The following is a 22,641-nucleotide window of genomic DNA, read 5'->3' as shown; positions in this document are numbered from 1 at the left end:
TGTCCCATTTACCTTTTTATGTCTTTCTTGAATCTTGTACTTGAAGATCAAATTTTTTGTTGAGCTGTGGTCTTTTTATCAGGAAGGTTTGGAAGTCCCCCCTTTCGTTGAATATTCATCTTCTCCCTTGAAAAACCATGCTCATTTTTGCAGGGTCATTGATCCTTGGCTACAATCCAAGCTCCTTTGCCTTACAGAATATCATGTTCCATGCCCTGCAGTCTTTTAATGTAGAAGCTGCAAGGTCCTGTGTAATGCTGACTGTGGTTCCATGATTTTTAAGTTGTTTGTTTCTGGCTGCTTGCAGCACCTTCTCTTTCATCTGGTAATTTTGGAATTTGGCTATTATATTCCTTGGCTTTGTCAATTTGGGATCTCTTTCAGGTGTTGAGCAGTGTATTCTTTCTATGGTTATTTTACCTTCTGGTTCTAGGACTTCAGGGCAGTTTTCCTTTGTGATTTCCTGAAAGATACTGTCCAGGCTCTTTTTTTCATCATGATTTTCAGGTAGTCCAATGGTTTTTCAATTGTCTTTCCTGAATTGATTTTCCAGGTCGGTTGTTTTACCGATGAGGTACTTTATGTTTTCATGTATTTTTTTCATTTTTTTGTTTCTGTTTGACTGATTCTTGCTGTCTCGTAGAGTCATTAGTTTCCATTTGTCCAGTTCTAGTTTTTAACAGATTGTTTTCTTCTGTTTTTGTACTTCCTTCTTCAATTGGCCAATTGTATTTTTAAGGGATTTGTTTTCTTCAGTGTACATTTTTCCAGTTTCCCAATTGTGTTTTTTAGGGACTTGTTTGATACTCTTCTGTTAGTTTTTGTCCTTCCTTCTTCAATTGGCCAATTGTGTTTTTTAGGGACTCGTTTTCTTCAGTGTACTTTTTTTTCAGTTGCTCAGTTGTATTTTTTAAGGACTCTTCTACCTCTCTCATTTGACTATTAAAATCCTTCTTGAGCTCTTCTAAGAAGGCTTTTTGAGCTTCAGACCAGTTCATATTCCCTTTTGATATTGCAGATGTGGGTTTATTGACAATGTTATCCTCTTCAGAATTTCTGTCTTGGTCTTCACTTTTCTCATAATATGAATCTATGGTACATTTCTTTTTACTCGTGGTTTCTTTATTCCCTGGACTTTAAAGAGATTGAGCTCTCCTGCTGGGGAACAGAGGGCACTGACCCAAGCTTCTTGTATTGGGAGCCTAGGTCTTGGTCACTGGCTTTGTGTGCTGGGGCCTCTTATGTTGGCAGTTGGAGGCTGTAGGATTTTGGCAGCTTGCCTCTTGTTGGGCTGGAATCAGCAAGGCTGGAACTTTCAGGTAAATTCTGGGTTGCCTGCTTTTCCTTTCCTTTAGCTTTCTTCAGCTCCTTTTAGATGGGTGCTGCAGGGTGTTTATCTGCTTGGGGCCCCCAGCAGTGTTGTCTCCCTTGTTTCTGCTAATGCACTGGGAGATTCCTTTGCAGTAGAGTGCTGAGAGGCACCTGGTGGTTTTCTGAGCTGGTTTCCATTGGTTCCCCCTGTCCTTACTGAGGCACTCGGAGGTCCAGGTGTTGGTGTTTGCCTGCTCTACCACCTGGGCTTCAGGATCTCCTCCTTGTTGGCAGTTGGAGGCTGTAGGGTTCTGGTAGCTTACCTGGTGTTGGGTTGGAATCAGCAAAGCTGGGACTTTAGGAAGATTCTAGATTGCTTTCTTCAGCTCCTTTTGGATGAATGCTGCATGGTGCTTATCTGCATAGGGTCCTTTGTAGTGCTGCTTCCCTTATTTTTGCTGAGGCACTGGGAGACCTGTTTGCTTTGCTGTTCCCCATCTTTCTCCTAGTTTATCTGTTCCAAGGTTTTTTTTTTTTTCCTGGGGTGATATTTTCTAGGTTTTCAGAGGTTGATAGGGGGAGGGTGAGAGCGACTCCATCTTAACTTTTTATTTGCCACTGGACTGCAATGACTCTGGAAGAGAGTGAGGCCAGCGACTTTGTGCAACTCTGCTTCTCTTAAATCCAATTTATATGCAAGTCAAAAGACATCACCCATACCATTTTACTGTTTTTACCTACCCAAAAGACCTGTGGTAATGGGCAAGTAATGAAGCAGCAGGTGTGGATGCACTGGGAGCTATAGTCACAACTCTTCACACAGGCAGCCCAGGCCATAGGGTCATCTTTTCACAGGACTGAAGTAACAGTGGGGTTCAGCAGTCTGCTGGGTGTCTTAGAAGCTTTTTTTTTTTTTAAATAAGGGCTATACTGTTTGCCTCCTGTTGTTAGGAAAGGGCTAGAAAAGGTGCCCTAAAAATTGTCTGCTTCATCCAACATAACAGGGTACATCCTACCCTGAGATTGAAACACAGAAAAATGTACAAAAACTTCTGCAAAGATGATTCTACTCATCATTGTTCCATGGAATGTACACACACTTATGGATAACATGAAATCCAGCAGACCTGAAAGACTGCAAGTTTTTGGTGCATCTTGGCAGGTGTGTGGTCATTGCTCTCCTTGTCTGCATTCTAGTCTTTACCCAGGAAGGGCCCCTGGTCCACTGCAGCCACAAGTACTTGCACTCTCACTGCCTTGGAACTGTGACCAAGGCCCCTCCGTCCTTGTGACTGACCCCTAGCATTCCTGTCCAAAGTGGAACTGTAACCCAAAACTTCATAGGGGCAATAGTTGCCAGTCAATGCCAGCTGGCAATACCAGCAAAGGGTCTCCTGTATTCTCTTTCTGACTGGTTGTCTGACCTGGTTACCATCTCTGTGCTGAGAGTTCCCAAAGCTTCTGCTGCTACTGGAGTAGCTGCTGTGGGTGTTTGGACGCCGAACAGACCTCCACCCTAGTGTTACAGCCTTTTCCTGATGACCTCTTAAGTTTTCTTAGGCTGGAAAAATGTTTCATTTGTTGGCTTTGCTGCTCCAAAATTGGATTTGAGGCATTATTTTTAAGTTGTTTATAGGAAAATGTTGCGCTTTCTTTGATTTGCCTTCTTGGTTCCTCCCCAATGTAGCGTCTTCTTAACAACAACAAAACTGAAAATTATATAGCTCTTTGAGGTTTGGAAAATGCTTTACATTGCTTCTCTTTTGATCTTTACAACCGTATTCTAACACTCCTAAAACTCAAAAACTAAATTATTATGAATGTTTTGAGTTTCTGTAAATGTCTTTATTCTACCTTAAGCACCAAATCACTATTGCCTGAATCACTCCTTGGGGTTTTTCATCCCCGAAACAGAAATTTATTGCCTCCCTTTGCTTAATTCTGCACTTTGCCATTGTTGTGATTGCCATTACTTTACTTCCTGTTTTCACAGAATCACAGAAGCTCAGAGTCGAAAGATACCCCAGAACTAATTTATTTCAACTCGTCGCTGAAAAAAACTCATCTACAAGCTGACAAATTATTTAGCCTTTCCTTAAAGGTTATCTAATGAGATACCCATTCCCATCAATACAGCTCACTTAGCTTTTGAATAGCTTTAATTGTTAAATTATTTAGTGTAACAAGTGTACATTTCCTCTTTGCCATTTTCATTCAGTGTTCCTTGTATTACTCTCTAGAGCCAATCAGAACAAATATATTTTCTCTTTCTTCAAAGACCATTACCATGTCCTTTCATGTCTCTTCTTTTTCAGGCGAGACATCCCAATTCCTTTAACTAATCCTGCTAGTCATGATCTCAGGATTGTTTTACCATCCTGGTTTTCCTCCAATGGATATCTCCAGCTTATCAACTTTTCCTCAAAAATGACATGTTCAACCAAACACAGTACTTTCAGATGTGTTCTGATGACAGCAAAATAATAGAACCACCTCCTAATACTAGGCACAGTGCCTATCTTAATGTAACCCAAGATCATATTAGTTCTTCCTTCTGACTTTTTACATTTCAGTCAGCCAAAAAGTATTTATTAAGTACAGGCTCTGTGTGCTTGACACTGTGCTGGGTGCTGGGGACACAAAGTGAAATAGCCCTTCATTTTAAGAGGAGGGGATTGGACCTGATAACTAATAAGGTCCCTTTCTGCCCTAGATTTTGTGATCTCTGCCTTTTGAGACTTTACAATGAAGAAGATGTTAAAAAACAGAGGTTTTAAGGTATGGAAGAGATGATCAAAGGATCATTGATTTGGCATTACAAGGGACTTCAGAGGCCAGCTAGCCCAGAGCACTCATAATAATAAGAAGACTGAAGCTTACAGGGTACTTGTCCGGGGAGAGGTCATGTGTGTATATGGACATAAACCAGTTTTGTACAAACTAGTTATAAGATGAGGTGTTATTTTTGGAGGAGTGAGGGGAGAAAGGTACTAGCAGCCAAGGCTTTTTTAAAGTTTCATACAGAAAGTGGAACATGAAGGGAGTCTTGAAGTTAACGAGGGGTTCTAAGAGTCAGAGGCAAGGAGAGAATGCATTACAGGCAAGAAGATCGGGTGTTCGATTGGGTAGGAAAAGGTAAAAAGGAGCAATTATCTTATAAAAATGGGGTCTGAAAGGAAGAACTGCTACAGAGGAAACAGGTGGGGGTGGAGGGCTGGTAATGTTGGAAACTTAACTGTCATCTGGGTTGAAGAGAAAACAAAGTATATACCTGAAGAGATTTAGAAGTCTTCTGGACTTCTAAAGAGGTGAGGAAAATGGGGTAGGGAAGGGACTTTTGAGAGGGTATATAGAATAAGATTAAGAAGGTGGGGGGAGAAGTTAAAATGAGTGAATTTTAGAGGGGTGGGTAAAATAAGCAATAAGAGGGTAAGGGGAAGAGATAAGGTAACAGGGATAGGATAAAAAGAGAAGCTGAGGAGGAAAATAGTGAGTAAAAATAAGATGAAGGGATCAAAAATAGTAATTAGAATTGTCAAATCTGTAAGAATACAAGTTCGTAAATGGTCAAAAGATATGAACAGGCAGTTTTCCAGTGAAGAAATCTAAACAATTTATAGTCAAATAAAAAATGTTCTAAATCATTATTGATTAGAGAAATCAGATTAAAACAACCTTGAGATATCATTTTACATGTACCAGATTGGTTAAAATGATAGAAGGGGAAAGTGGCAGATGTTGGAAAGGATATGGAAAAATTGGAACACTAATTCATTATTTGTGGAATTGTAAAATGATCCAAATGTTTTGGAGAGCAGTCTGGAATTATGTCCAAATTATTATTAAACTACCTATACCCTTTGATCTGGCAATACTGCTACTTGGTGTGTTTCCAAAGATGATTAGGGAAAAAGGAAAAGAGTCTATATGTTCTAAAATGTTTGTAGCAGCTCTGTTTGTGGTGGCAAAGAACTGGAAATTGCAAGGGTGCCCATCAATTGGCAAATGGCTAAACAAGTTGTGGTATATGATTGTGATGGAATATTCTTGTGCTGTAAGAAATGATGAGCTCAGTGGTTTTAGAAAAACATGGAGAGTCTTGCATGAAATAATGAAGAGTGAAATGAACAGAACCGAGAGAACATTGTATACAGTAACAGCAATATTGTTTTATGAATGACTTTGAATGAATAATTTATTTTGTCTGTTGTAAACACCCAAATTAACTCTAAAGGACATATAAAGAAAGATGCTATCTGCATCCAGAGAAAGAACTGATAAGTAGAAGTATGTATAGAATAATTTTACATATAAATTATATATAATATAATATATAATATAATATAATATAATATAATATAATATAATATATGTGAATATGTATCTAATGGTAGCCATCTCTAGGGCAGGGGGGAACAAAAAAATTTACATCACAATTTTGTTGTATATTTGAGAGGAATAGGAAGTTGTGCATTATAGACTTGCAGTTTCATGTACAAGCATCTTTTTTATTGTACCATGTTATGAAAATGCTTGTTTTATTCCATAAATTAAAAATAAAATTAAAAAAAGAAGATTGAGGGTGGGGTACGTTAGGTTAAAGACATAAATACAGACATTGGAGTGCTGTGTGTGAGGAACACTTTGAACAAGCCATAAAAGCACTTTGTAAATGTTAGCTATTATTGTTATTATTATCATACCATGGGGTCTATGAAGAAGAGTAATGCCTAACAGGACTTTCAGTATGCTAAAACCTTCATTTTTTTTTTCAGAAAAACTTTCTAGCCATTCCCACATCTCATATTCCTTGATCCAACCCTTTGTTGTGCTTTGTTTTTCTCTTTTCAAATTTTCAACATATTGTTAATCAGTTTAACAAGGTACTGTCCTCCCTGGAATCTCTTACTTTATTCCTCTCCTGATATTTACATACTGCTAATTTTCAATTCTGGATCACCCCCTACCATCTGCTTTGTTCATTCTTAATCCTGAGCTGTTGAGCAGTGCTGTAGAAAGTTAGAAAAGTGTACTGAGTAGAAGTACTGCAAATTCATGATATTATCATCATTTCTGATGAACGCTGTTGTACTCCATATTATGGCTGTTGTAAACCTCTCTCCTCAAGCCCTCGACTCTGCCCCCCACACTTCTTTTTCTCTCTCAGAAGATGACTTTGATTTCTTTACTGAGGTGATTAAGGCTGTATCTATTGTGAGTTCCTCGTTAGACAGCCTGATGGATAAGAGTGCTTGGTTTGGAATTAGGAAAACCTTGGTACATATTCTTCCACTAACAATTAGTAGCTATGTGATCATGGACAAATCATCTTCCCTGCACTTTCATGTCCTCATTTGTACAATGAATCATTTTTTTGTGAAAGAATCAGGAGGTGCTAGATATGGCAAACATCAAAACATTTGGCAAAAAAAGAAGAGAAAAGAAATTGACTCCTTAGAGGTTCAAAGCGACTCATTACTAATTTTGGAGTTGTGTTAAAATAATTTATTAGTCAGATGTGAACTTGTTATAGCAAAGATATAAAAAAATAAAGAAAAGATGCTGTGAATAATTATAATGGAGTTTGGGACTCCAGACTAACTTAATCAAATGAGTTATTGAATGAGAAATAGATAAGCAAAACACATTGATGGTAGACTGTATGACATTTTTTTAAAAGTTCAAAGTGATGTTCATAACAAGTAAGTCAAAAAAACCTAGAATCAGTCAGTTAGTGAATACCTTCTCTCCTTGTCAAACAGAAGGTGACAGTAAGGGACAGTAAGTTTTAGGATTTAAACTCATTTGCAAAAGATTATAGAGACAGATGATTGAAGGTTACAAGCAATATCACCTTACAGTGAAGAGTAGTAGAAGGGAAAATGAGTGTATAGAAGTCTTCCATGTGAGTCGTGAAAATAAATAGATTTGAAAAATGAAACCAGTCAATTGGAATTTTTTTGAAAATCAAACTTTAATTATAAATCACAGTTTAAAATACCATATTTGGAATCTAAAACTTCATTCATTTCTGTGTTATATAAGGAAATTGAAATAGCACCAAGAACAATGTGGTCAGAAAGAGCAGCTGGATCAGATTTGGGAATTGTTGAGAAATTCATTTATAAGCTATCTGAAAAGAGGAAAATAACAAATTCTTAGAAACAATAATGGTTGATTTAGAACATTGGGAAGACATCACTAGCCACTAGTCAATCCAATTTGACTTTTTCACCTCCAGCAAAAAATTTTAATACTAGAAATATTTTCCTTTTAAAATGTTAAATATGAAATTTCATATACACATAGATGATGCTTAACATGCAGCAATTTAAAGATATTAAAATAATCTCATTTTGCTCTATTTTACTTAGCATTAATTAACAAGCACTAATATTTTAGTATACTAAAAAAGAACACAAGTAAGATTTTATGGGAAATTGTGAAAAAAAATATAAAAAGAATTTTAGAACAGGTCATTCAAATGGCACAACTTTGTTACTACGCAGTGCTGGGTTTTATTAATTCTGTCAGTATACATCAAGCCCAGAGGGATTATACATTGCCAAGTTAGTTTGGGAAACACCCAAATAGAATATGCCCAAGTGCTAGTCTGGCCCCAGATATTCCTTGTCTCAGTTCTGAGAAAGTTCATATGGAGACTTTTTGTGTGACTGAGACCTCAGAAACTGTTTAGTCCAACCCTCCCTTTTTACAGATGAGGAAAACTGAGACTTAAGGTGGTGAAGTTAGATTCCCTCAAGGTCACACAGGTAGTATACATCAGAGGTAGAATTTGAACCCAGGTCCAAAAACTCTCTTCTTTTTATTCAGTCATTCACTTGTGACCAACTGTTTGTGATCCTATGGAACATACTGTCTGTGGAGTTTTCTTGGCCAAGATACTGAATGATTTGCCATTTCCTTTCTAGTGGATTAAGGCAAACAGAGGTTAAGTGACTTGCCGAGGGTCACACAGCTAGTGTCTGAAGCTGTATTTGAACTCAGGTCTTCCTGACTCCAGGCCCAGCAGTCTATCCACTGAACCATCTAGCTGCCTCAATGACACTACAGCTACTTTTCTTTTTTTTAAAAAATATGATAATAAGCTAGCATTTATATTATACTTTATGATCTGCGAAGTCCTTTACAAATTGCGAGTTTGGGCTGATTGCTAGGCTTTAGCTGGCAGATGTGATTTCATATTTGACCACAGATTGACCCTATGTACTGGGAGGTTCCTGTGTACTCATTACTGTCTTAGCTTCCTTCAGGCAAGAACACAAGGCTTTTCTGATAATGATCAATTTAACAACCCCACCTAGTTCACATGTGCAAAGTTAGCAGACTTTTCTAGAAACAATGTCCTTGTGATTGATAAGGTTGTACCCCCAGTCCCCAGTTGGCTGAGACACCTACTGATTGACTCCCCCTAAGGTTCCCATCCTTCTCCATCATCGTGAATCTACTGAGCAACAACATTCAGAGATGATAGCAGAAACCCAGAACTCTGGACTCTTGATCCTGGTATGCGGCCCACTGTGCATGAACAGCTGCCAAGATGCAGACTTACATATCTATGAGTAATAAACTGCCTAACTTGTGAATCTCTGGACACTTGTATTCCTTCTTGGTACCTCAACCATCATGTCCTCGTACCAAGATTATCTCATTTTATCCTCACAACATCCCTAGGAGATAGGTGGCATATTATTATCATCCCCATTTTACAGATGAGGAAATAGAGGCAGATAAAGATTAAGTGATCTGCATAGGTTTACCCATTTGAACCTGATTCTTCCTGAATCTGATTTAGTGTTTCTATCTACTTTGCTATCTCTCTCTTTCAATAAAATGTATTTTTAAAAAATATACAGATTGGTTGTTTGTAAGTATATAACAAATTTGCTTCAGTCATAAAAACATTTCTACCTTGCTTTTCTGGAGCCCTTTTTGAACTTCTTTCTTCTGTATATTTTAAAAATGTTTCATTAATGTTTTTTTTTTTTGGGCCTGATTATCATTCTTCTCCTTCCTCCACCCCACACCCTGCCGACTATCCTCTACCAAAAATTTAAAGCCCTCCTTGTAACTAATATAGGCAAGCAAAACAAATCCACACTTTGGCTGTGTTGAAAGTATGTGTCACATTCTGTACCTCTAGTTCATCACCTGTCTGCTAAGTGGTGGGAAGCATGATTCATCATCAGTCTTCTGGAGTCATAATTGGCCTTCTGTTAGAATCCCTAAGTCTTTCAGTTTTTTCCCTTCAAAATGATGTAGTCATTTGTAAAAAAAATGTCCTTCTAACTCTATTTACTTCACTTAGCATTAATTCATATTAGGCTTTGCAGGTTTCTCTGATACCCTTTCTTCAGTATGATAATAGTCTATTGTATTCATATACCATAATTTGTTCATCCATTTTCCAATTTATAGGTATCTACTTTGTTTTTAATTCTGTTACAGTAAAAATTGTTGCTCTAAAATTTTTGTGCATATGGTTCCTTTCCCTTTTTATTGGATGGATTTTGGGGTACATATGCTGCTTATTGTTGAGTTGTTTCAGTCATGTCTGACTCTTTGTGACCTCATTTGAGGTTTTCTTGGCAGAGAGTCTAGGGTGGTTTGCCATTTCCTTCGCCAGTTAATTTTACTGTGGCAACTGTGGCAAACAGGTTCATTGACTCGCCAAGGGTGGCACAGCTAGTAAGTGTTTGAGGCCTGATTTAAACTTAGGAAGATGAGTCTTCCTGACTCCAGGCCCAGCACTCTGTCTAATGTGCCACCTGGCTGCCCCACATATATGTTAAACAGTGATATTGCTGGATCAAACAGTATGCACAGTACAGTAACTTGTTGGATATAATTGCACATTGCTTTCCAAAATAGTTGGACGCTAGGGGCAGCTAGGTGGTACAGTGGATAGAGCACCAGCCCTGAAGTCAGGAGGACCTGAGTTCAAATGCGGCCTCAGACCAAACACTTGATACTTACTAGCTGTGTGACCCTGGGCAAGCCACTTAACCCCAATTGCCTAAAAAGCTAAAAAAAAAAAATAGTTGGACACCCTAGAGCTCCGCTTGTAGTTCGTTAGTTGGCCTGTCCCCTTCCAGCAATCTCTGTTTTCCTTTTTTTGTCATCTTTGATAATCTTGGGGTACATATTAGAACCTTTAAGTTGTTTTAAATTCTATTTCTCTAATTAGCAATTTGGAGCCTTGTTTTATACTTTGGTTGACAGCTTGTATTTCTTTCTTTAAGAACTGTTTTTGTCATTTGATATGAACATCAGACCTTTATGAGAGAAATCTTCTATAAAGATCCCCCCCAGTTAATTACTCTTTTTCTAATTTTCACTGCATTGCTTTTGTTTTTCTAAGGCTTTCTTAACTTCATGTAATCAAAATTTTCTTTTTTATCTCTTGTGATATTTTTGGTGAAGAACTTTTCCTCCATTTATAGTTGTGAAAGGTATTCTTTTTCCTAAAGAGCTATTGTTATTTTCACTGTAGGTAATTATAGTAAGTCTTAATATTTAATATTTAATTACCAATCAGATAATTAAGCCTAAATTTAAGCACCTGAGATGTTTACTTTTAGATTCATGTTTTTAGTTTTGAGAAAACCATCATTTTAGTTCTCATTTTACAGATAAGGAAAGTTAGAGGCACAGGGGTCAAGTGCCTTGTTGAAGGTCATACAGCTACTTAATAGCAAGACTAGAATTGAAACCAAACTTTTTGATTCCTAGCTCCATACTCATTCTGCTACACTCTGCTGCTTCCCGAATATGCTCATTTATCATTCTCTGTAGGACCATTTAAAAAAAAAAGTAAGAATAATAAATTAAGTTGCAGAAATGCCTGATATAAGAAAAACGTGTTGCTCTTTGCTTTCAGGACATTGACAACATTCATTTGGGGTGCCAGGCTATGATATTTTTATCAGAGGTAAACTACTCCCTAGTTTATATCCTGCTTGTCTCTGAAATATCGAAGCCTTTAGACAAAAGAACCTAGTTAAATGAAATTACTTTAAAAGGTTTTAGATGGTGCTAATCATAACTGTTAGAAATAAAAAAATTTTTGTGTCATGTATCGTTTCAAAGACCCTGTAGATAATTGAGCATGCTTGAATTTATATCTCAGATCTAAAAGAAAAATGAGGAACCATATTTGCTACAAGCTGTCAAAGCTGACTTCCGAAACAGCTGCAGTACATTAAACAGAAAGGGAAAAGGGAAATGTAATGTATGGCCATATGAGGTAGGGTTAAGTGACTTGCTCAGGGTCACACAGGTAGTAAGTGTGTAAGGCCAGGTTTGAACTCCAGGCCTGGTACTCTGCCATGCCACCGAGCTGCCCTTTTGGACAAATATAAACTGTTGCTAAATGGATGTCGTGATTACTGTGACTCTATGAATATCCTCTCCTTCATCTTTTTTCCTTTCTTGGTTTGCTTTTTAAAAGCTAGAGGAGATGTGTCTCAGCCTTTGCAGATTTGCCCCTCACTCCTTCATTTTTCTCTGGGCTCATCTTCTGACTCTCCAGTCTTCTTTCTTTAACATGTCCCTGTATCCCTCTTACCATAGAAGATGCTTTTACCACCATGCTTTAGCCCCTTTCTATTCCTGGAAGAGACCTCTGTCCATATGTCATCTTCCTCAGGTTAGTCAGTTTCTCATCCAAACCTCCATTTTTTTTTCTAGCTTTTGAGATTCTTTTAATGGAATTCACCAATGACAGGAGTTCATCCCCAAATGTTTATTATCTGGTCTAGTCTTTATTTTTTTTTTAGAGGTTTTGTCCTTTTTCTATGGCATATATTGATTAATGTATTTTATTTTATTTTATTTTATTGCTTGTTTTTTAAAAATATTAATTTTTAGTTTTCATCATTCACTTCCTTAAGATTTTGAGTTCCAAATTTTCTCCCCCTCCTTCCCCACCCCCCAAATGGCTGGGTGGCTGAGTGACCTTAAATATATAGTTGTATTGGTTTTCTCTCTTTTTTGTGTATCATTTTTTTCTGCCTCTTAGGTGAGTGTAGAAAATAGAATAGACTAAGCTATAATGAGTCAATAAAGCTTCCAGTGGTTAAAGAACTGGAGTTTGGCAGCAGCTAAGCCCAGTGAGCTTCTGCATCCTGGAGGAGTGCTGCTTGATCCAAGTAGCTGTGGATTATCCTGTCAGCTAAGACATCACGTCCTGCAAGGAAGGGCACCACTGCATCCATTAGTTGTCCATCTGTTGTGAAACTGACTTGGTAGAATTAGTACTTTGTAGTAACTACTCTTAAGTTTGTGTCCATTCTGCCCAGGTTGGCAGAGGGGATAGTGTGTCCTGGTTTGGATGGTATGTTTTTATACTTAGATTCTTGCTGTATCTTTTCAATAAATACCACTTTTTTAAAGTTTTAATTGATGTTAATGTGTTAGTACTGATATTGAGGAGATAGTAATTGGTTAAATTAGTAGTTGGGTGCTAATCACTAGTACTGATGGCACTGGCAGATATCAATATCAACCTCAATAAACATTTATTAAGTATTATACTTAGTACTGTGTGCCAGACACTATGCTACGTACTAGGGATGCAAAAAGAGGCAAAAGAGTCTTTGCCCTCAAGGAACTTTCAATCTAATAGGAGAAGCAACAAACAAATATATACAGGGAAACTATATACAGGATAAATAAGAAATAATTAATAGAAGGAAGGCACTAGAATTGAGAGACTGGGAAAGACTTCTTGAAGAAGAAGGTATTTTAATTGAGATTTAAAAGAAGTCAGGAAAGCCAGTAGGTGGAGGTGAAGAAAGAGAACATTCCAAGCATGGAGACAGCCAGAGTAAAATACTCAGAACCTAGATGGAGAATCTTGTTCATGGAATAGCAAGGAAGTCAGTGTCACTACATCAAAGAGTATGTTTCAGAAAGTAGGTGTAAGAAGGCTGGAAAAGTAGGAAGGGGCTAGGTTATGAAGAGCTTTGAAAGCTTAGCTGGATTCTTCATATATTTGATATATTTGATCCTGCAGGTGATAGGGAGCCTCTGGAGTTTATTGCGTAGGAGAGTGACATGGTTGGACCCGAGCTTTGATAAAATCACTTTGGTGGTTGAATGGAGGATGGATTGAGGCAGGCAGACCCACCAGCAGGTTATTGCACTGGGCCCTGTGGGAGACGATAAGGGTCTATACTAGACAGGTGACAGTACTGAAGAAGAGAAAGGAGCATATTAAAGAGATGTTGCAGAGGTGAAATTGACAGGCCTTGGTAACAGATTGGATATGGGGAGTGAGAGATTGTGCAGAGTCCAAGATGCCCTTCTAGGTTGTGAGCCTGAGGGACTGGGAGGATGGTGTTACATCAACCAGTTCCAGGCAGTTGATATTCTTGGAAAAATACCAGCATAGGGGCTTGATCCAAAGCATTTGAAGAACATCAGTGCGCCTCAAGGATATTCCCTAGTACTCTGAGAGAGAGATGTAACAAGCTGCATCCTAGTGGTATGATTTTCCAGTGGGAATAGGATAAAGACCTCAAGAGTCTGTATGAACTATATTTATTAATTTTTCTTTAACAGTTTGATAGAATTCTTTAATTATCTGAACCACTTTTTCTTCTGTTAATTCTTTTGCAGCTAGCTTAATTTCCTTTTGTAAAATTGGATTAAGATCTCCAGTTACCATTTTACTAATTTGTATAGTTATTTAAAAAGATTGTAACTAACGTTGAGAATGTAAAAGAAATAGTAGATTCTGTAATTATTTTATTGTTGTGAATTTCACCTTTTTTGTTTTATTAGTTTTTCCTTTTTAATATGGTTGGCTAAAGGATTATTAACCTTTAGGTTTTTTTTTTTTTATAAAGTCAGTTCTATACTTAGCTTTCTAATTTATTTCTCTAATTTTCAAGATTTCCTTTTCTTATTTTGCTTTTGTTAGTTTTCTCTCATTTTTAATTACATATTTAGTTAAATTAAATCCTCTCATTTATCAAACTGTCTTTTGAGGGGTATAATTATTTTTTTGCCCCTCTCAGGACAGCTAGAGCTATGCCCCAGACATTTTGGTATATTATCACATTGTTATCATCATTGTTCAAATATTTACTAGATTATAATTCAGTTCCCTAAATATTTATTAAATCCTACATGATATAAGTTAACTTTTCTTCTAGCTAGGGTCAGGGAGTTTGTCAGTGTCAGACTTCCTTCCATGTAACCAATCTATGTTTTGCAGTCTTAGAAGATTTACAAAACACTAGTCAATATTAAAGTGGTTATGGAACAGTAACACATTAATGCATTGTTGGTAGAGTAGTGATTTAATACATTCATTTCAGAAAACAATTTGGAATTATGAAAATAAAGTAGCCAAAATATGCTACTCTTTGACTCAGAGATTCCGTATGCCCCAGGATGGTCATTAATAAAAATAAAGGCTCCACATACCCCAAAATATTCAAAACATAAGTTTTTGTGGTGGGAAGGAACTGGAAACAAAGTAGATGCCCATTGATTGGAGAATAACTAAACAAACTGTTATATGTGATTGTAATGGAATATTAATTTGCTTTGAGAAATAAGGAATACGTGACCCGGGGCAAGTCATTTAACCCTGATTGCCTCACCAAAAAGAAAAAAAAAGGGAAATAAGGAATACGATGGATACAGGGAAGCATGGAAAGATTTACATGAAGTAATGCAAAGTATAGTCAGTAGAGCCAACAAAACTATCCACAAAATGACTATAACAATGTAAATAGAAAGCAAAACTGCACAAATACCACAAATAAGAAAAAAATATAGCAAAATTACAGAGTTAGCTTGGTTCTAAGAAGAGGAATGAGGAGACATTTTCTCCAACTCCTTTGTAAAGGTGGAGAGTGAGGGATATAAGGACATTGCCTATATTGTTAGATTTTTTTTTTTAGATTTATTCATTGTTTTTGCTGATTTTTTTTCTTTTAGATAGTTTTTTTATTTAAAATTTTTATATAGTATACCTTTCTGGGAGAGGACAGGGAAATTTTAGGAAATATAAAATAAAATCAAAATTGATTTTAAATTAAGTTCCTTGAGACTTAAAACCACTAAGTTACTTCTTTGTCATCATCTATCTAGTAAATTTTGGAAGTAGGCTTTTAAACTTCAGTTTTACTGCCTGCAGATGCAATCCTCTTTTAACTAAGTTGGACTTTCTCTATATTCAAAGTTGCCTAGGGTATAAAGACAAAAATGAAAAGTAACAATTCCGTGCTGTGGGTTCTTTTGATAGTACCACTTTCAACTTAATTTCATCTCGTAGAATTTTCCCAACAGTAGGAATAAAAGAGAAAACTTACACAGGACATTCTGGATATGAAGATCTTATTACTTAGTCTGTTATAACAACATTATTAAGAGGAGGGAAATAATGGATGAGTTCAGGTTATCTTTATTAAGACTTTTAGATTTAATTCTCCTTTAATGATAGAGTCTGACTCAGATTGTCATTCATGTGCCTGGGATATGTATTTTACATGCTTTTCTGATTGTAGAGATCAAAAAAGCTTAATCATTGCGCAGAATGATTCAGAACAATATAGCATCTCTACATGTTAAATCTGTGAATGTCAGAACAAGAAGGTATCATCTAAATGCATTGTTGGAGAATATTACTGTGTTCCATTGATAGATATGAGTTATACAAAAGGTTATTGAGTATTGATTATAGGTAAGATTTTCCTATAAATGTAAGTCAATAAATTCTTTTAAATTTAGAGTATGTTTCAAATCAAGTCATGCAAAATGTTTTCTAGAAAAATTTAATACTCTTCAGTTTTATTTCTATAATTTATTAGTCTTTGGAATAAAAATAGCAAACATGTTAAACTTGTGCATCAAAAATATGGCTGCTAAAACACTGAAATGTAAATGTCTTGTTGTAAATAGATGATTAATGTAGAGAACTCAAAGGTTTTTAAAAACAACTTACTGAAATAAAGAGCTTCTTTCCAATGTCTGCATTCAAGCTACATAAATTACAATTGAAGTAATTAACAGTGAACATGAAACAAAGAACATTAATCATTTCTTGTAATTTCAGTAAAAGCTGAAGGGCTTGTAAAATTCAGATAGAATTGTATAACAATTGGCAAACCAAAGTAGGATCAGCAAATATGAAATGAAGTCTTGAATTAATATTCATATGTATATTTAATTATCAGTATTAATTCTTATAACTGATTGTTTTTCATCTCCCATAAATTAATTTTTGGTACCAAGTATCAGTGTTATTATGGGTATGTTAAACTTGCCCATGTAGCAGATGTTTGTAAATTGATTCACTTTTAACTTCCATTATTACACTACAATTACTACTAATTTCATTAGTTAAGCTAGGACTTCTTTTTGGTAGTAAAACTGCCCACAGAATATTAAACAATACATTCTTAGAGACAGAGAACAGGAAAAGGATGATTTATCATACCCCTTTCTGATGGCTAAATTTTAAGGAATCTTCTTCTTGACTTACTGATTTTAATTAAGGGTACCACCATCCCCCCAAACATTTTGATAACTTCTGGGATATCCTTGATCCCTCACTCTCCCTTGCCTCCTACACATCCAAGCAGTTGCCACCTCTTATGGATTCTATTTGAGAAGATTGAATTGATCCTGTATCATTTTCTGATTGATCCCATTTGCAATTAATTCCTTTTGTCCTATGGCTACTTAAGTCATGATTCTTTGTCTTTGAACTTAGCTCAGAGATTCCACTGGCCTGTAATGTGTTAAGTTGAAAACCCCAGCTCTCCTGTTCATATTTGATCTATTCTTTCCTCAAGGAATTTAGCTAATCTTGGGGGATGCACGTGAACAAAAAGGAGTCTGCTAATAACTTTACATCACAAAGCTATCCTTTTAAGGATGTTTGGTTGGCTGTCCTCTATCTTGCCTCTATCTTGCAACTGGACTCTCAGGAGAGTAGAGGGTGGTTGTTAGCCCTTCGCTCTAATCAGTCGTGTTTTCCTCAGTCCTATGACATCATCTAACCTGTTCTATTCTTTTTTCTGTACTCCCCAAAATCTATAAAAGAGGAGTTGCCCTTTTGCTCAGGGTCTTTGGCATAAATGGAGGCAATCCACTGATCCATTTATTGACAGGCAGCATATCCCTGTTAATAAATATTATTTTGCTTGGAGAAACATGCCTCATTTTACCTTTTTGTTAAATTTCACTGGTGAAATACCTGCACAATTCCTTTTGCGGCTAACTTTTTCTTACTGTTCACAGGTTCAAGCCCTCATCTTTTGCTTAGACTGCCGCCTTGAGTCTCTCAACAGGTTTTCAACAGGCAATCACCACTTCATGAAATTTACCTGAAAACTAGGTTTATTACAAGATGAACATACATGTGGAACCCAAAGAGTACACAGTGGTTAGACTGTTGGGCCTGGAATCAGGAACAACTGAGTTCAAATCCAGCCTCACATACTTAGTAGCTGGATGACCCTGGATTAAGTAATTTAACCTGTTTGCCCCAGTCTCCTCAACTGTAAAATAGGGGTAATAATAACACCTACCTCTCACAATTGTTGTAAGGATTAAATAAGAAAATATTTGTAAAGTGCTTAGCAGAGTGCCTAGCACATAGTAGATGCTTAAGAAATGCTTAACTTATTCTGTCTTCCCAAATCCCTTGGACAATTTTTGGTTACAGTTTTCTTTTATGACTAAGTTGTCCAAACTCTTTAGAGTCATGGTGGATCTCATTTATGAGGCTTTATAGTGACCCTATGATTGATGAAACCAGCAGTTTCATCCACAAACAGAAGTTCACATTTTACATGGGAAGTAACTAAAGGTAAGGGGGATTTAAAGATTTAATCAGATTCACAGAGCCAGTAAATATTGATGTCAGACTCTGACCAAGGTCTTCTGCCTCTTGGACCACTGCTTTTTCCACTATATTGGGCACACACACTGTGTGTATTCATGGATAAACAAAAGTCAATGAGAAGGATTAGGGAAGAGAGGGAAGAAAAATTTAAGAAAAGTAACTGCTTTGGTACAGATGATTTAGCATATTTAGGAATATGTATATCTTGGATTTAGACATTTGTGGCACTTGCATAGCTTTTAATATTCATTGAAGAACCAATCTAGAAGCCTTTAAGGTTATAAATTAGCTAGCTCCTTATACATAGCTTTTGAAGATTCCTCATACCTTGTAGGTAGGTCATTGATGCTGTTCTTGTCAGAGGGCTGTGTAAAGTATCAGGTATGACATAACAAGACTCCAGCATAGCCATGTGCATTTGGCTGTTGGAAAGACATACAGAATCAAAATTGCCCTTGCAAACACATAAGCACCTTCTTCTGCCTTTCAATTAATTGGTCAAGACTGCTTTCTGAAATGATCTTAATTTGAGAAATTCTGAAAAATCTTAATTTTAAAGTATGACAGATTCTAAAAATTAAAAATAATAATCTTTTCTTTTCTTTTTTTTGCCTAGGTGTATGATTGCTGATGAAGTAAGTGATGTTTCTTTGTTCCATTGTCTTATATCAACATCAATACTTGTAAATTTTATAATGTTATTTAAGAACTGATGAATTATATCATAGTATTTCTCAGATTGTTTCATAGAATCTTATTGTACAACACGATTTAAATAGGGGTTCTAAGAAAAATTTTTGATGCTATCATTTCCCCTCTAAAATGTTAACTGTGAAATCATAGATGGTAACCCATATGTGGACCCATATCAGGATCTAGGTTCAAATGTCAACTCTGCTATTTACTATTTGTGTGGCCTTGGACAAACCATTTGACCACTTTAGACCTTGATTTCTTCATCTCTAAAATGAAGAAGTTGTACTAGATAAATTCTAAGGTGCCTCCCAGCTTTCCAAATAAAACAGGGCTTCTTAATGCAGGCTCTGTGAAATTGTTTCTTGTTTTTTTAATGTTTTGATAGTTGTACTTCAACATAATTGGTTTTCTCTGGAATTCCATGAATTTCATTGAGTGAATTTAGAAACATTATTCCCAGAAGGGATCCATATAGACTTTCCTAGAATGCCAAAGGGGCCCATGACACACAAAACAAGGATTAAGAATCTCTCCTACAAAGGATATATGATCAAAAAATACTTATTTAACATATTAATTTTTCCAAAATGAAAATGGACTTAATTTCTCCTGTTCTGCTCATCAATTATGTAACCCCATGCTTCTCTCTCTAACATTTTTGGACAGTGTCACAATATTTCAAGGCCAAAAGTATTCAGTAGACAAGTTAGAGAAACATTTAATTAGAATATGATGTGTGGTTTTAAAAGAAGACTAAAATAAAAAAAACATGAGAAGAAATCTTTCATATATATTAAAATATTTCTTAGAAGTTGAACTGTGAGCTTTACTTGAAAGGTCATTTTAAATTATTTCTGATATATAAGATGTAGTGAAATGCCATCAAGAATGTCATGTTTTCTTGCAATAGACCTCTCTGTCTGATATTGTAGATATTTTTACAATCCGTAAACAGTTTGCTAAATTGATGTGATACCTCTTTTTATATGGATTTTGAAAGTAAAAATGGAATTTTCAGAGCTTGTTATGAGAAGTTATTATCCTTTTTACATGTCTCATAGAAATGTAAATTCATTATTTTCTAATTCCAGATTAGATTCTAAATTTTACTGAGAAACCTGATGATGCTTTTGATTACTCCATTAAGAACAACAGTGATACTTTGTACTTGTACATTTCAGAATGCATTGAAAATAAAGAGGATTAGAATCTGAGTTTGTTATGAATATGTAGAACCTGTGTCATAAACAGATTTATCATCATAGAATAATTTGTCCATTATTCTCAACATTTTTTTAAAGCATTATTAAGTCTTCAAGGTCTTTGCTATTTAATAATGATTAGGTGAATTTTACAAAATAGCTCATAACTGAACAAGTCATCAAGAATTTAAGTGCCTACTATGTGCCAGGCATGGTGCCCACCTTTGGGGATACAAAGAAAGGCAAAAAGATAGTCCCTGCTCTCAGGAAGATCACAGTTTAATTGGGGGAAAAAAACTGCACAAACAAGATGAATTCAGGATAAATTGAGGATGATTGGCAAAGTGATGGCACTGGCATTAAGGAGGAGTTTGGAAAAGGTGGTGCAATGGATACAGTGCTGGAGCGGAAGTCAGGAATAACTGAATTTAAATACAGCTTCAGACACTTCCTAGGCTTGTGACCTTGGGCAAGTCATTTAACTTCTGCCAGCCTCAGTTTCCTCATTTGTAAAATGGTGATGATAATAGCACCTACTTGTCAAGGGTGTTGTGAGGATAAAATTAGATATTTGTAAAAGCACTTTTCAAATTTTAAAGCTATGTGTAAATGCTATTATTATGGTTATAATTAGTACAGTTTTCCATGATTATAATGTCGTTTAAAGGTTGCTAGCTTTTCTTTCATGTTATAGTTTTTTTTTTAATCTTTCTGCAGTATTAGTTGCTGTGGAACATCTTGCTAGTTACCCCTCTCTCTTACAAGGATTTCCATGATACTACTTTTTATTGGTTTCTTATTCTAACTGGCTGCTCCTCACTGTTCTTTCCTGGTTATCATCCTTGCCTCACCCCCTTTGCATGCATGTACCCCAGGGCTCCTTCCTAGTTCTCTTCTTTCTCTAGCTGATTTCATTAGCTTCTGTAGATTCTTTTTTTTATCTCTATGCCAATTACTCACTATCTCTCTCTCCTCTCTCTCTCTCTCTCTCTCTCTCTCTCTCTCTCTCTCTCTCTCTCTCTCTCTCTCTCTCTCTCTCTTTCCCTCTCCCTCTCTCTCCCCCCCACTTCCCTGTCCCTCCCTCCCTCTCTAGTCTCATATCACTATTTGTCTATTTGATAGTTCAGACATTACAAGATGACCTATAAGTATCTCAAATTCAACTTGTCCAAAACAGAACTCCTTATCTTTCTTTCTTCTTAACTTTGTATTACCACTCCCAATGTTAGTACCCTCCTTGCCTAAACTACCTGGTATTTATTTGATATTTTTCTTTATATAATATATGTATACATGTGGAATCTCTAATAGAATATATATAGAGAGAGCAAGTATTTTTGGCTTTGTATTTCCAGAGCTTTGTATATAACCTGATACATAGTTGGTGCGTAATAAATGCTTGTTAATGTTTGATTGATAGGTTCAAGTACTAACTTTTTTTTTGGCATTTAAGGCTCTTCATAATCTGGTTCGAGCCTAGCTTTCCAGACTTGTTCTCCTTTATTCCATTTTATGTCTCTTTGGGTTAGCTAAACCTTCAATCCCTGCCACAGATCTGTCTCCACTGCATCCCATCAAAGTGATCAAACTCAGCTATCAAAGTGGTCTTCCAAAAGCATAGATCTGACCATGTCACACCTGTATTCAGTAGACTCTGCTGGTTCCCTATCACTTCAAGATCAAATATAAAATCCTCTGTTTGACATTCAAAGCCCTTTTATAACTCCCTCCTGACACATTTCCAATCTTTTTACACCTTATTTACTACAATGTATTCTCTTCAGTAACACTGACTTCCTTGCTATTCCTCTCACAAGACACTCCTTTTCCTGACTCACCATTTCACTGGCTGACTCCCATACGTGGAATGTTCTTCTACTAATCATTGCCTCCTTGGTTCCCTAGCTTCTTGAAAGTCCCAGTTGAAATCATACCTGTTAGAAGCCTTTGTTGTTGTTGTTGTTGTTTCTGACCCTTTGTGACCCCATTTGGAGTTTCCTTGGCAAAGATACTGGAATGGTTTGTCATTTCCTTCTCCAGCTCATTTGACAGATGAGGAACTAAGGCAAACAGGGTTAAGTGACTTGCCCAGGGTCACATGGTTAGTTAGTGTCTGAGGCCAAATTTGAACTCAGGAAGATAAGTCTTCCTGATGCTAGGCCCCCACACTCTATTCACTTTGCCAACTATCTGCCAAGACATAACTGAAAAGAAAGCATACAAATGAAATGTCTATGTGGTAGTTACATGAAACATCATTTTTCCTTTGTTCTCTTTCTAAAGATTATGGTTTTCTCCCTTTCTGGCACATAGTTTATCTTTTTATTTAGCATTTATGTATCACTTTAGAGTTTGCAAGGCACTTTGAAAATATTATCTCATTTTATCCTCACAACAACTCTGGGGGGGGTGTACTGTTGTTGTTATTATTATTATTATTTTTTTTTTTGGTGAGGCATTTGGGGTTAACTAACTTGCCTGGGGTCATACAGCTAGTGAGTGTTATGTGTCTGAGGTCAAATTTGAACTCACATCCTCTTGACT

General features: G+C 36.3%; 1 protein-coding gene across 4 annotated transcripts in view; it reads left to right on the top strand.

The window, feature by feature from the left end:
• ZRANB3 (zinc finger RANBP2-type containing 3) overlaps positions 1-22,641 on the top strand; it is a 205,103-nt gene that overhangs the window by 60,300 nt on the left and 122,162 nt on the right. For all 4 annotated transcript variants that reach the window (XR_002328783.2, XM_078146830.1, XM_021009481.2 and 1 more), the window contains one exon: positions 18,816-18,834. Coding sequence is in view for 3 of the 4 variants with exons in the window: in XM_078146830.1 (XP_078002956.1) it covers positions 18,816-18,834 (19 nt within the window). In the remaining variant the exon portion in view is untranslated. The remainder of the gene's footprint in view (positions 1-18,815; positions 18,835-22,641) is intronic.

This window comes from Phascolarctos cinereus, unplaced genomic scaffold, assembly GCF_003287225.1.
Source record: "Phascolarctos cinereus isolate Bilbo 61053 unplaced genomic scaffold, phaCin_HiC Scaffold_726;HRSCAF=1367, whole genome shotgun sequence".
In the NCBI taxonomy this organism is placed as follows: Eukaryota; Metazoa; Chordata; class Mammalia; order Diprotodontia; family Phascolarctidae; genus Phascolarctos; species Phascolarctos cinereus.
Note: the sequence above shows the minus strand (reverse complement) of the source record. Positions and strands in the feature narration are given on the sequence as shown.